Genomic DNA, 13,108 nt, shown 5'->3' on the forward strand with positions numbered 1-13,108 from the left:
AGACATTATAGTGTAGACACACATCCAAAGGACAGAAAACAAAAAGTATTTGTTGAATAGACTTAAACAACCACACACATATGTCTCATCAGCCAATCAGATGGCAGCAACTCAGTGCATTTAGACATGATCAAGACATACTGCTCAAGTTCATACTGAGAACTGAGCAACTTTTAATATTGTTGGTGCCAGTCTGAATATTTCAGAAACTGCTGCTTACTGGAATTTTCCCACACAATCATCTGGTGAGTAAAATGAGTATCCAGTGAGCAGCAGTCCTCTGGGTTAAAAAGCCTTGTTGATGTCGGAGGTCAAAGGAGAGTGGCCAGTGGCTTGGAACACTTTGGACCTCTTAGTACCAACTGAACATCGTTTAAACACCACAGCCTACCTGAGTTTTGTTGCTAATCCATTTACAACCACAATGTATTCATCTTTCACAGTGAACATCCCTCATCACAACGTTCAAATAATCACAAACCGGTTTCCCAAACATGACAATGAGTTCACTCATGTGGTCTCAGCAGTCACCAGATTTAAATTCAGTAGAGCACCTTAGAGACATGGTGTAACGGGAAACTCATGTCATGGATGTGCAGCTGATAAATCTGCAGCAACTGTGATGCTATCATGTCAGCATGGACCGAATTCTCTGAGAAATATTTCCAGCAACTTGTTGAATCAGTTCCAAGAAGAATTTAGGCATTTTTGAAAGAAAAAGTGTTTGCAGCCCAGTACAAGCACATTACAAGTGTAAACAAGTACACTCAATATCCAACACAAGACTACTGAAAGTTGAAAACACATTGCCAAAACAATATCTTAGCTTTAAACTTTATTTATTCAATCACAAAGTAGAATACTTTGGCTAGCTTCCACCCAATGTTAGCATGACCTCATCAGTCATGTCTGTGTGTTTGAGAAGCTTTTTCAGTGCGAAGGAGTCTAATAAAAGTGTTGACACAAAGAATTAAATTGACAAAGTGAGGTTACAGGACAAAATTGGTAAAGAAGCTAACATTAAATATGATTTCAGGTATGTACACCGGGCGTATTAGACACAGTGGAATGCTGCTGCCATTAAACTCGTTAAATATGGGAGGGCTGTATTGAATGCCTCTCTCTTTATCACTTTCATAACTCAAAAAAACCCAAAAAAACACATATTCAGTTACATTCAATCAAGAGTTCCTTGCATTATTCTATCAACAGTTCTTTAAGAAACAGTCAAAACATTCACATGAATATCTTCTTATCTATCTTATTGTCTCTCAACTGGATGAACACTGGCAATGAAATACATGTCAACACACAGGACAGTTTATTTGGTGAACTGCTTTTTGTCACAAGCTGCACAAGGAAGTACAGATACTACTGTAAATATGATTTAGCACAACAAAACATCACAACATAAAATACAGCTAGTACATGCATGTTCCTTGTGCTTATACTGTAGGTACACAATGTGCTCTGATCCTTTATCTATAGAAACATAATGCATTGCATGAAAATTGGCACACAAAAGCAGCAGTCAAACTTGTCAAGTTTGCACTTTTGATATTGGTTTGTCAGTGTGGCATCTCTCTATGAAAGCAGTATCTTAAAATGATGTCAGGAACTGGGGGCAAAGGAAGTAAACAATGACAACACACGGTTACACACTCAATCCAACGCTGGTGAGCTGCAGTGATCCTCAGAGGGCCAGAGGACGTAGGAGCCACGACTCTATTTGAGGTGAAAGAAGCTGGATGGTTTGGTAGGTGGAGCCATTAGCATGCTAGCTTGGTTCTTGTGAGTTATGTGGATCTAAAATTCATAAAAGATGCAATTTAGGTTAGTTTAGGTTAGCCACAGAGCTCCTTCTTTGTTGCTGCTTTTTATTATTCCTTCATTCTTGGTGTTCTCTATCATGCGGCACTGGGTCTGCTATAATCTATGTGCTGCAGTCCATTTTATTAGTGGCTTTCTACTGTGAACATTGTCTGCTGTTCTTATTATATTTGATATTAATGCTCTTAACTGTATTATTTTATTGTTTTTCTGTAAAGCACTTTGGTATGCTTAGGCTTTTAATGTGCTCTATAAATAAAGGTTGTTGTTGTTGTTGTTGTTGCTGGGTAACTATTCATTTGCCCAGCTGTCAGTAGATACTATGTGGCTCATATCAAGTTATTTTTTAATTTGTCTTTGGATATGAACGCACAGAAACCATTCCCATTGCTCTTTAACTGTCTACATTTTAGCAGAAGTCACTAAACCAATCATTAATACTCTCATTACAGACTTATCCAGCTGTGCTAGGACACCCCTGTCCCCAAGGGGACACAGTCTTTTTGTGAACAGGGCAAATTGCACTTCAAATATTGGCCCACAAAATCCAAAACATGTCTCCAAAAAGGAAACAGTTTGGAACATCCCCATAATACTTGCACATGATTGCCTCTTTCTGTCTTACCCACATAACAATTGTGAGGTGGTCTGAAAGTAGCGCTGCCACTCAGTTCTAAGCGAGAGCCAATGATCTTGTGTTAATATCTGCTGGTCAGTAAAGATGGACACTTGGACTTTTGACCTCCAAATTGCTTCAAGTATCTCTTTTAAGTTATATTAATCACAATCAATTCTGGTTATACTTGCTGTAGAAGTAACATGATTCAATTTCTGATCAAAAGACATTTATAAATGTTTTAGATTGCATTATGTTGCCGTTGTCTCTTCTCTTCCCCCTCATCATATTATTTAATAATGCTTACAGTACAAGGAGGCTGCATCCAGGGCTCACCATCGATCTGCATTGGAAATGCTTTAGATGTCCTGCACATAGGGAGCAATAACAGCAATGTGTAATTATACTGCACTACATATACACACACTGTATGGTACTGAAAAATATTCCTGTTGTTTAGTAGGTAAAGTTCACAACCTAATGGTAATCTGGGAGGTCTGTGCCAGTCTGTGCCCAGCGCTCTTCAGCCCAGTATAGATTTGTCCCATCTCTATAACCCCTTCAAGCCCGACCACCTCCAATCGTTTATCGCTTATATCTGAGGAGTTGTTAAAAAGCAGAGTAATTTAACAGTGTTTGTAAATGTCAAATCAGGACTACAATCTATGACAATGATATGTGAGGATTCAGGAGTGTAAACAGCTGAGTCTCACCTTGGGAAACTATTTTCAGAGCTTCAGGGTCAGTGATAACCTCACTCTGCTCCAGCCCTGCCACGCCATCAGACTTCTTAGACTCACCCCAGAGGTTGGAGCCTCCGTGCATGCTGGGTATGTTGAGGACAGCTATGCCCTCTAGAGAGACACGAGTCAGGTCCAGAGGTTTTCCGCAGCACTGGTGTTGCAAATACAAAACAAAACAAAATAAAAACATTTCAGCATTATTCACAAATATGCATAGTTCTGGTAAAACAGCCTGACTGTGGCAGAAATTCCGACCTCAATCGTTAGACAGTCCTTCAGCCTCTTACAGGACGATGAGAGGGTCTCCGAAGTGGCAAATTCAAAATACTTAAGTTTGTTCTTCATTCTTAAAACGACAGAGAACAAGAATTTGACCAAAAACAAACACACAAATAAAAAAGCCATGAATTTATTTGTGAAGTAGACTGAGCTCTGTTACACCTCTTATGAGAAAAGGTTCAGACTGCTAACATAAATTCGTACCTGCTGTTGAACCTCTGGGGATGTTTCTCTCTCATGGAGTGGAAACGATGAGCAATAGAAGCATCCTGCACACAAGGATGAAAGTGCAATCACATGAAAAACGATCATGAATCATATTTCATGCAATGCATTCATTTTTCTGATGAATGCACAAACTCCCTGTAGAGTTCGTGACTCACCACTCCAATGGAAAAGTAGTTGTTAATGATCTCATTGGGCACAGGGTCTCCTGCCTCATGAGGGTCATTCGGTATCACTTGGATACTCCAGCGGTCCATGGGGACCAACTCACTCCCTTCAATCTCTTTCATGATTTCTTTCAAATCTGACCCGTCGTATCCTTTCATGGGATTATGATAGAAACAGCTTAAATATGTAACTGACATCTGACACTTTCATTAAAGTTCCTGTTTTGATTGTTGTTACCTCCTCCCCAGCGTAGGCAGCGAGCCAGGTCATTCCCAGTGCCCAGAGGCAGCACAGCTACAGAAGGATTCACCTGGAGGTTTTCTTTGTCTAAAATCACAAGAGATGTTATTTAGCACTTCAGACGGTTAGTTCAACCTGCTGTCTGAAACTCAGCAGGACACGCATTACCTAAAGCATCCAGAAGCCACCCAACGGTGCCGTCTCCTCCACACACCAAGATCCTGTAGTCGCACAGATTACGAAAGAAGTGCAGACTGAAAGACAGAGTCAGCATTAACATAAATATACTCAAATGACATGTGCATTTGAAATCCTATAGAGTCCTATAATGTGTTTAATGTGCACTGCTGTACCCTGGAGCAGGGCCTCCATCGGACAGATTGTATACTTGGCGTGGATTCAACAGGTACTGAAACTTCCTGAGCACTCTGCAAAGACAAAGCAAAAGCTGTTATAAACTGCCAATGACACAGTATTATCCTATGTATTGATATGGAAGCAAGCATCTCCAAAATGTCAGATTTTTTAGTATGGAGCGTGAAACTTCTGATCCCATAGGACTGTGCTGCCTACCGTTCGCCTTGTTTTCCTCCACTTTTTGGGTTTACAAACACCAGCAGAGGGTGGGTACGAGGAACAGGAACAATCTGAAAAAATCCCACAGATTAGGATCCATTAGATTATGTAAATCATCTGCAAAATACACAGACATTGAGTTATATGTTTTATATACATATAATAGCTCTGGTGGCTCTAAATTCAGTTTATTTAGTGAGATTTGAAATTGGGAGACCTGCAGGATGTGGCCATCAAGAGTGACATTCAACAGGCTGGTGTCCTCCTCCTGCCAGAAACAAAAACTTAGTGACCAGCTCACAGACAGATGGCCTAAAAATCTACATTCATAGAGTAATTTAGAGTCATTTTACCTTTGAGACAGCGTAAATGGCCCACGGAGGCAGTATATGAGCTTTCAGCGGCCCGCAGTCACAGTTCGATAAGCCACGCAAAACACATTCATCGTGACGCTTAAAAAAACAAAACAATACTCAGTAAATTAAAAATGGTAATCTGTTCTTACTCATTCAGCTATATAGACAGAGCAATACTTTTCAGCCAATTACACACATTCATACAAGCACCGTTTTCCATGCCTGAGTGCACACACACACTCTCGCACTCCAATGGAGTCATCATACTTCGACATGCTGACTGGAGGAGCCAGCTGGTAGCCACCCAGTTGGTGGAGGACCCCACTCTACCTCCGATTCCACAGTGATATGATACTAAGCAGGCCCGATCACATGCAATCTCTGTATTCACTAACGTACTCACCAACTCCTGGCACCACACGCAGCGCTTCCCGGCCAAAGTTTTGATCTTCTTATTGCAGACATCACACTTGCTGGCACCGCAATCAGCTCTGATCCAGTCATGAGCTGGTATCTGAGATGCAGAGGAGGCACGAAACAGGCATTATGCACAAACTGCCACTTAGCACCAGCGGTAACGTTGTCTGGTATTGTTTTCACATTGTGAGTCATGAATATTTACAGAAAGTGAATACTCAGTTTTAAAGGTGGATAAGTTCAACCAGCAGATGCGGGTGAACCAAAGAGCCTACCTGCTTTAATCTAGTGTATAAACATCACAGAAGAAATCACTGGGATCACTTTTTTTCTTTTTTGAAATCTGGAAAAAACAACTAATTTGACAGCATGGATGGGTAGCGCTATGTTCACATATTCATTCATTCATTCATGCTGGCTTGTTCGAGCCGACTTATGTGGCAACCCATCCCTGCATGGCTGCAGGAAAAATTATGTTATAGCTGACTTTAAAGGACTCAGTACAGAATACACCCTGCTCCTAAGCAGCTGTGGAAAATAGCTGCAGATTTATGGCTTCATGATTGAACTGAACTGGCAGATCGAATAAAAACAAACCAGTTCCACCTCCCACAGCAGCTCATTACTGATTTTTTTTTTTACTGTGTCTGCTGCTGCAGGAAAGAAAGTGACCAGGCCACTATCTGTGCTTGTGCAAAAGTGGGACGTTTAACAGATGTACAGAGCAGATTGTGCAGGCAGTAATCCTCATTTTTTTTAAAAACAGTGAAAAAAACAGAGGCTGCACTTACTGACTAATGCACTCTAAAGTTCCCTGTTCTTAATGTGCTTGTGGTCATTGCCGTTTGGTTTTTAAAAAGAGAACAGGTGAAGAGAGAAGATGCGACTATATCCCCATAAACGCACTGAAAATAGCATTTTGCATAAAACGTAAGTGCTGTTGTAAATGTAACCGGATATCTAAAAGCAGAAATATACATAAACCAAAGGGAAATTAAAAGCAATCATTGTGTTCCTTACACCAATTTCCTGTTTAGATTTGACAAAGGTACGAGCGCAGGGCTCGGGATTCTTGTTGGCACACTGGCTGTGGACGATGTACTTGCAGCCTAGAAGGAGAAAATGCAGTGGGTGAGAAAGGTTCTTAACGTTTAATATCAGAAACTGCAGCGATGCTGATAGAAAGCAGAGTGTACAGGTGTCACTGTAAAATGCACGTCTCCACCAGTTCATTTATACAGTGTAAGAGGAGCTTGGCTTCCCCCTGGTGGCGGTTGTGAGCTCTTACAGTTGCAGCTGAGTCCTTGCTTCCCAAGGCCGAGCAGCATGCTCTCACACACGCTGCAGTTGGTTGGCTTGTTAAAATGCTTCATCGTCCATATGTGCTGCCCATCCTTTTCCGTCATCTTTTGGGAATAAGAGAAAATAACAGCAGTTGGTCAGATCTTTTAGTTAAGTCAAGGCAGTTTAACAAAGAAAGGAAGGATTGCATAAAATGTTTTTTTTTTCACCTTCAGCCCCAGCAGAACAAGTAAAGGTGCATTGTTCATGCCTCCCTTCAGCCACTCCTCCAGAGTGACGGTGCCACTATCATCCACATCAATCGCTGTCATCATGTCTTTGAGCACCTGTTCCATCACAAAACACCAGAAATTTATACGAATCTTCTGTCACACCCTCAGCCTGTGTTTTCAGGTGCCACACTTTATGTGGGCTGGTAAACAAAAAAGTTCAAAAGCCATGCAGAATAAGAAGAAGAAACAAACAGAAAAAAAGACTCATACTGGTCTGAGTTCAGTCACGTCCCAGCCCAGATAATCAGCGGCACGCATCATTTGAGTGATTATACGATCCACTTCCTGAAAGAGAGACAAAAGAGTTCTGGTGAGATTGGGTGTAACTGTATCCATCCAAACTAGCGCGCAAAAGTAATCTAAGACAGTCAGCGAGGCGCCAAGTGCAATGCACTTAAAACATCGCAAAATTAAAACATTATGTATGCTACAGCCAGAGAAGTTATATATGCGAAGAACTGGCCAAAACTGAGTCCACATGTACAGATATAAGTCTAACTCTAGAGAGATGAATTTCAGTACCTTAATTTTTTCAACATGAATCAACAGGTTTTTTTACACTATACACATAGATCTATATCTATCCCCTTGTCAGTAATTTTGAGTAACTTACAGAGCTGTCCAGGAGTCCGTTGCCATCTTTGTCGTAAAGTTTGAATGTAACTAGAACCAAACAAAGTCAGTTAGTCAGTTAGCTAACCGTGGGTTTTACAGTCGCATATCCTCAATTTTAAGACCTCAGCAATAAATGTGGATTAAATGCAGCTGCAACTACAATAAAAACTCCCAATATGATCAAAAGATAAGTCAAACCAACATTCGAGCTTCTCCCGCGGCTGTTCTTTCTCCAACACTGAGAAGTAACAGGACACATCACGAAGAAAGACTCCACCTGAAAAACAAGAAACGAACACAGTCCTCAGATTTAGTGAGGTTTTTTTAAAAAAAACAGCAGATGAAAATTGGTGGGATATCAAAGTAAGTATTTTATCATAGTTTTGTTGCTGGACCAGGTGCACTAATCTGCAAAGTTCGGCCTTCAGCGTCATTACTGTGACCAGACAGCAAGATATGAAAAAAATAATAAGCACACAAACAGGTGGTCACTGAAAAAATACTACCTTAGCAGATCAGTCTTTCTTTTGATAGTTTTCTGGGAGTTTTGTGCAGCGTTTCCAGCCACATCCAGGACTGAATAGGAGTGCAAAGAACATTTTTCCCCCAAACTCTGTGCTGCACAGTTTTGTTAAAGGACAACAAAGTCAGAATATAAAAAGTCTTTACCTTCTTTGGGCTGAGGGCTCTTCAAGGAGCCGTTTTGCTCCACGTTTTGGAAATAACGAAAAAGCCGCTGGCAGAAATCTGCAGGGAAGTCGTCCACTTCTAAGTAGGTCTTGAGAAAGAGACAGAAGCCCTCGGCATCGACGCACTAAAGAGAGAAGTTGAAGTTATTTCCAAATGAGACAAAAGGATAAAACATTTACATTCAGAGCAACAGTCTGACTACGATTTTTAGAAAATGTCATAAAAAAGTGGTAGAAAGCTTCCTAAAAAGACCGTGTGCGTTTTTAATCAAGCACATTGTTAAAAATAGAGGTAAAGCAAACTTTTACAACTAATAATACAAATGAATAAATTCATGTTTGATTTGTTTGTAATAAGTAGAGTATTAGGAACATTTGACACGGGAAATATAGTATATGATTGCCTAAAAAAGTTACCTCTCCAAAGCTGTGCTGAGAGAATCGACCGCCTGGATGAAACTCCTTAATCACATCTTTCACCCTCAAATTGCTCTCTGCAGGGAGAAGATCAGAGAGGTCAAAACGTAGCTGTAGATGTGGATACACTGTGACTGTCAGTCATTAAATCTGGGTTTGGGCCTTGCAGTGTGAGGTAATGCACACACTACCTTTCCCAGGTCTGGAGAGGAGCAAGTGTAATTATCCATTCATCCATTATCCAGCGTGCAAACACTAAAAGCCTACAGACCCATTTCATTTCTTCTAAAGCCTTTGAGTGGACAGTGGATTATTTTCAGCCCTTTAGCACACACTTTTTTGTCAACACGTGCATGTAATTCTGCGTTCGCTCCAGCCCCAGCGAAGGGGCAGCATGCACTTATGTTTGGGAGTTGCCGCTTGTGATTTTGGGTGGCTGCTGAATGAGTAGCATTAAAGTAAGGCAGTGATACCGACTGCAATTTTAACTGAAATGTTTCCGCCTACATGCAGGAGCAGAGTCCACATGTGTTGCAGGTTAGGATCTACAAAGTTAACTTTTCATATTTTTGTTGGACTTTGCCTGCGACACTCCCGTCTCCACTTATCTTGCTTTTTTTTCCACTGCCTTCATAAATCGTTCTGAAGACTTCCGATATTTATTCTGACATTATCCAGTGCTCAGATGTTTAATTCATTAAAAAGGAGTGAAACAAAAGTGTAAAGTAAAGTAAAAATTACACTTTTTTGTAAATGTGTGATGTGGTTTCCAGTGTCTGTGCAGCCAAGAAGAGTGTTAGTGTTAGTGTTAGATTAGATGGAAGACAGTTACACAGATCGAGAGCGGAGCTATCATAACACATCTGGCCAGTTCATCCTCAGAAAGGTGAAAGCCTGAATTCAGTGTACATGGATGGAGTTTTTAAAAAATGCATTTACAGTCATAAACTGACACTGTGAAATAAATGGCATATTGAGCTACCGCTGCTTTATTAATTTAACAGAGAAATTTGCCAGAGTATTGAGTTACACTGCATTTTGTTAGTGAGAATGCACTTGAGACTTGCGTGGCTCTAATTACAGTTTTAATGCACGCATTGTTTTTATATTCTGTCCTGGACGCTGTCGTCTTTGGCCTCAGTAATCACTCATTGCTTTAGTTTTATGCCTTTGATACAAACACAACAGTGTATCTTGTGTGCATCAAGTGCTTGGTGTAAAGGGATTTGTATATACATTTTTAATCTGTAATAAACGTGTCAACTTTATTATTATTACGATTATTGTTCCAGTTTACTTTACTTACAGGTTAAAAAACAATGTAGAAAATGGAAACTTACCTTCCATGTAGTGCTGCAGCTGGATAAAATCCACAGGAGTCAGAGACCCTTCTGTATCATCAGAGGAGGCCATCCTGGTCTGCTCCCTGAAGAATGAGGGAACAGTGACTGGACATTCACAGAGGTGTCAATAACACCCAGATAAAGCACTAACCTGGCCAAGGAGACTGCAGAAACTAGGAGGCAGCCATACATGTAACATGTTTTACGTCATGTTTTGTGTTTTGTGTCAGCAGAACTGGTTTGCCTCCATTCCTGGGACTGCCACTAATGAACAGAGCATACTTTTCTTAACGGATACCAATCTAAAAACTTGCTATTAAAACAACATTGCTTCACTGACCACTGCTGATTTTAAGGAAAGAGTAGTGAAAATCAGATTGTATCATCCTGTAAACATGGAGCTGAGGAGTAACAAGTAATAACATCAAGAGCTCCAGATTGTGACTACTGACGATCAACTGCCAGCAGCAGAGAAGCGGAGGAGTAGATGTAACACTGGCCTGTAGATTTTCTGGTTGTGCAGGTGTACCTGTCCGGCTAAAACCACTTTTTAACTTCCCATCAGTTTAATGAGCAAAGCAGCAATTAAGACCCCTTTTAAAAGGGGGCATCCGTCAAACAGGATTATAATGTGAAGCCAGGATGTCAGCCTGGCTGACACACACACACACCACACACAAAGGCACACATTTACATAATATTTTAACTTGTTCGGCTCTCGAAGTGCTGCACAGGTGCTCGGACAGAAGGAGGAGGGCTCGTGAACTCTAACAGGCTTCTTACCTTGACTCTCTCTCCTGGGACGGAGGATGGGGGGAAATAAAGTCTCTCGTAGCTTCTCCAGCAGCATACACCGCTGCTATGCTGTTTGATGGCAGCTGGTGGTTGTGGGTGAATGTCTACTGCGGTATTAGCGGATAAGGGATTAAGAATGGGCGGAGGAGGAGCTTTTAGCGACATAATTACAGATAGTGGCACCGCCTAGCGCGTGCACGCACAGAAAGGCGCACGCGCGCACACTCGTTAGCGCTATTGTGCCCTTACAACAGGTCAACACAATTATCTAAACACTGCGGCTCTCAGCCTGGACGCTGGAATGTAGCGGAATGCATGAACAGGTGCGAATGAATGAAAACTCAGAGTACGAACCGGTGAAGCGGCTTTCACGTGTCGTTTTTTAGTTTAGTCCCACTTGTGCGTGGACTCTTCACAGTATACTGGTTTTCCACCCTGAATGTTCTTTTGACTTTTTGTCGTAAATTATGACTTCTGGTGCAAAACATGACTTTTTATCGTAAGTCGGGACTTCTGGTGCAAAACGTGACTGTTGCCTCTCACATGTAGACATTATGCCACAGACAGACGTTGGTGGGGTCGAGAGATCTTTTTATTGAGGGGGACAGCTGTTTAACTGTTAAATGTCCTTGGCTTCAATTGTGTTCTTTTTTCGTTGGTGTTACCAGTGGGTTTTTGAGTCAATGCCAATATTTAGAGAATAATAAAATCCTTATACATAATACAAGGAAGGCTGGATCCATGCTTTCAGATTATTTACACCAAATTTTGACCATACCATGTCTGGATACCTAAGTGTATTGAGTTGTTGCCATGTGATTGCATGATTACATATTTGTTTAAAAGAGCAGTAGTGCAGTGAATGGGTGAGTATATAAATTTATATATTTATATTTATTATATTTATACAGTTTGTTAAAGTTATATTGAAAAGATGACAGAGGCATTGTTTTTACGTTCTAGCAATGAATTTCACAGTGCTAGTTATTTAGTGAAGATGCCTCTCCACCACCATGTGATTGGTTGATGCTATTCTGCTACATGTACTGCAGATACTGCTGAAATTATTGTTTTTCACAATGTGCTCTGTAAAGGAGTACTTGACAATTATCAGCCATTCTGAAATATCAGTCCTGCTCTGATTGACTCAAAGGTTGGTACAGACACTCATGGTACCTCAGGATGAATTAAACAGGTGCCCTCATGAAGCCAACAAAATTAAGTTGCGTGGTTCTTTTCAGGTTTGCAAACTGAGGAAAATCTATTCCTTGGTAGCATCGTGATGCAGAACACTCTATTCTGTATAAACATATGTAAATCTCCACATAAGCACATTTCCAGTATTTCTCCTTTTCAGTCTAAAAAAAAAGCTCAATTTGAAATGAGTATGTGGGGAAAAAGACGTTACTAGAGACATTTAGAAACTGCCTAAAAAATTGCCTAACGTGTGGATAAGGGAAAAGCCAAACTAAATTTAAATTTGTGCACCCAATTCTTGTTTTTGAAAGCCGGATAAGGAGGTGTAGCACCCCATTTTCTATGTTGCTTATATTCTGGATAGAAAATAAAACGTTTCTAGATTTTTGAAAGCTTGAACACCAACAACTTGGATTTCCTACTTGGAAAGTCAGAGCAGCCTTAGCAAGCCTAATTTAACAATCCAAGATGAAAGATGAAAGTAAATAGTTGTAAAACTGTAAAACGTTTAATCTGTACTGCCAGTATTGTGTATTTGTCATATGTCGAGCATTGTCCTGGCTCTATCCAAGTATATGCTGCAGTATAATGCTGCTGATACCTGAATGACTCTACCTTGCTAACACCAAAACAAATCCTGTTTTTCCTTACTATTTCTGAAAACTGCTAACTTGGGAGTGACATTAATTCCTGAGATTCCTGACATTCAAGTTCCAAGGTGCCTGGAACATGGCATATATAAGCTGTTTTCCTTCCAAGAAGGCTCTCCTCACCTAGGAAGGCTGGTGCCTTTCAGGCAGCTAACTTGGTGTTCTTTTCATTGTGTCATAGTTTTTCCTATTTTAAGTCTATAGGTTAGCACCTAGCTTTCTTATATTCATCTTCTCTCAGGCTATGATTAATAAATTGGCTTAGTAAAAATTTCTAATTTGTTTGTCTCTTCTTTGTTATGTCTTCAATGAGCCCGGTATAACACGGTTAAACCTTGTGTTTCAAGGAGGCCGCTATCTTACAACTAGGCTGTTATG

General features: G+C 40.6%; 1 protein-coding gene across 1 annotated transcript; it reads right to left on the bottom strand.

Moving 5' to 3' along the window:
• Positions 1 to 1,725: 1,725 nt before the first annotated feature.
• dgkab (diacylglycerol kinase, alpha b) lies at positions 1,726 to 10,280 on the bottom strand. The gene is made up of 24 exons (XM_085354022.1): positions 10,240 to 10,280; positions 10,086 to 10,171; positions 8,746 to 8,822; positions 8,309 to 8,453; positions 7,842 to 7,916; positions 7,638 to 7,687; positions 7,235 to 7,309; positions 6,962 to 7,078; positions 6,739 to 6,856; positions 6,471 to 6,559; positions 5,437 to 5,547; positions 5,031 to 5,129; positions 4,895 to 4,945; positions 4,675 to 4,748; positions 4,455 to 4,529; positions 4,270 to 4,355; positions 4,099 to 4,188; positions 3,852 to 4,012; positions 3,673 to 3,737; positions 3,445 to 3,535; positions 3,160 to 3,340; positions 2,924 to 3,044; positions 2,754 to 2,814; positions 1,726 to 1,806 (listed from the first exon to the last, which is right to left on the bottom strand). Exons 1-24 carry the CDS (start codon positions 10,278 to 10,280, stop codon positions 1,726 to 1,728), a joined length of 2,220 nt encoding a protein of 739 aa, XP_085210148.1.
• Between the last annotated feature and the right edge of the window lie 2,828 nt (positions 10,281 to 13,108).

Source organism: Diplotaxodon limnothrissa, linkage group LG5, assembly GCF_057381915.1.
Source record: "Diplotaxodon limnothrissa isolate DT_005_m linkage group LG5, D_limnothrissa_male_GT1.1, whole genome shotgun sequence".
Lineage (NCBI taxonomy): Eukaryota > Metazoa > Chordata > Actinopteri > Cichliformes > Cichlidae > Diplotaxodon > Diplotaxodon limnothrissa.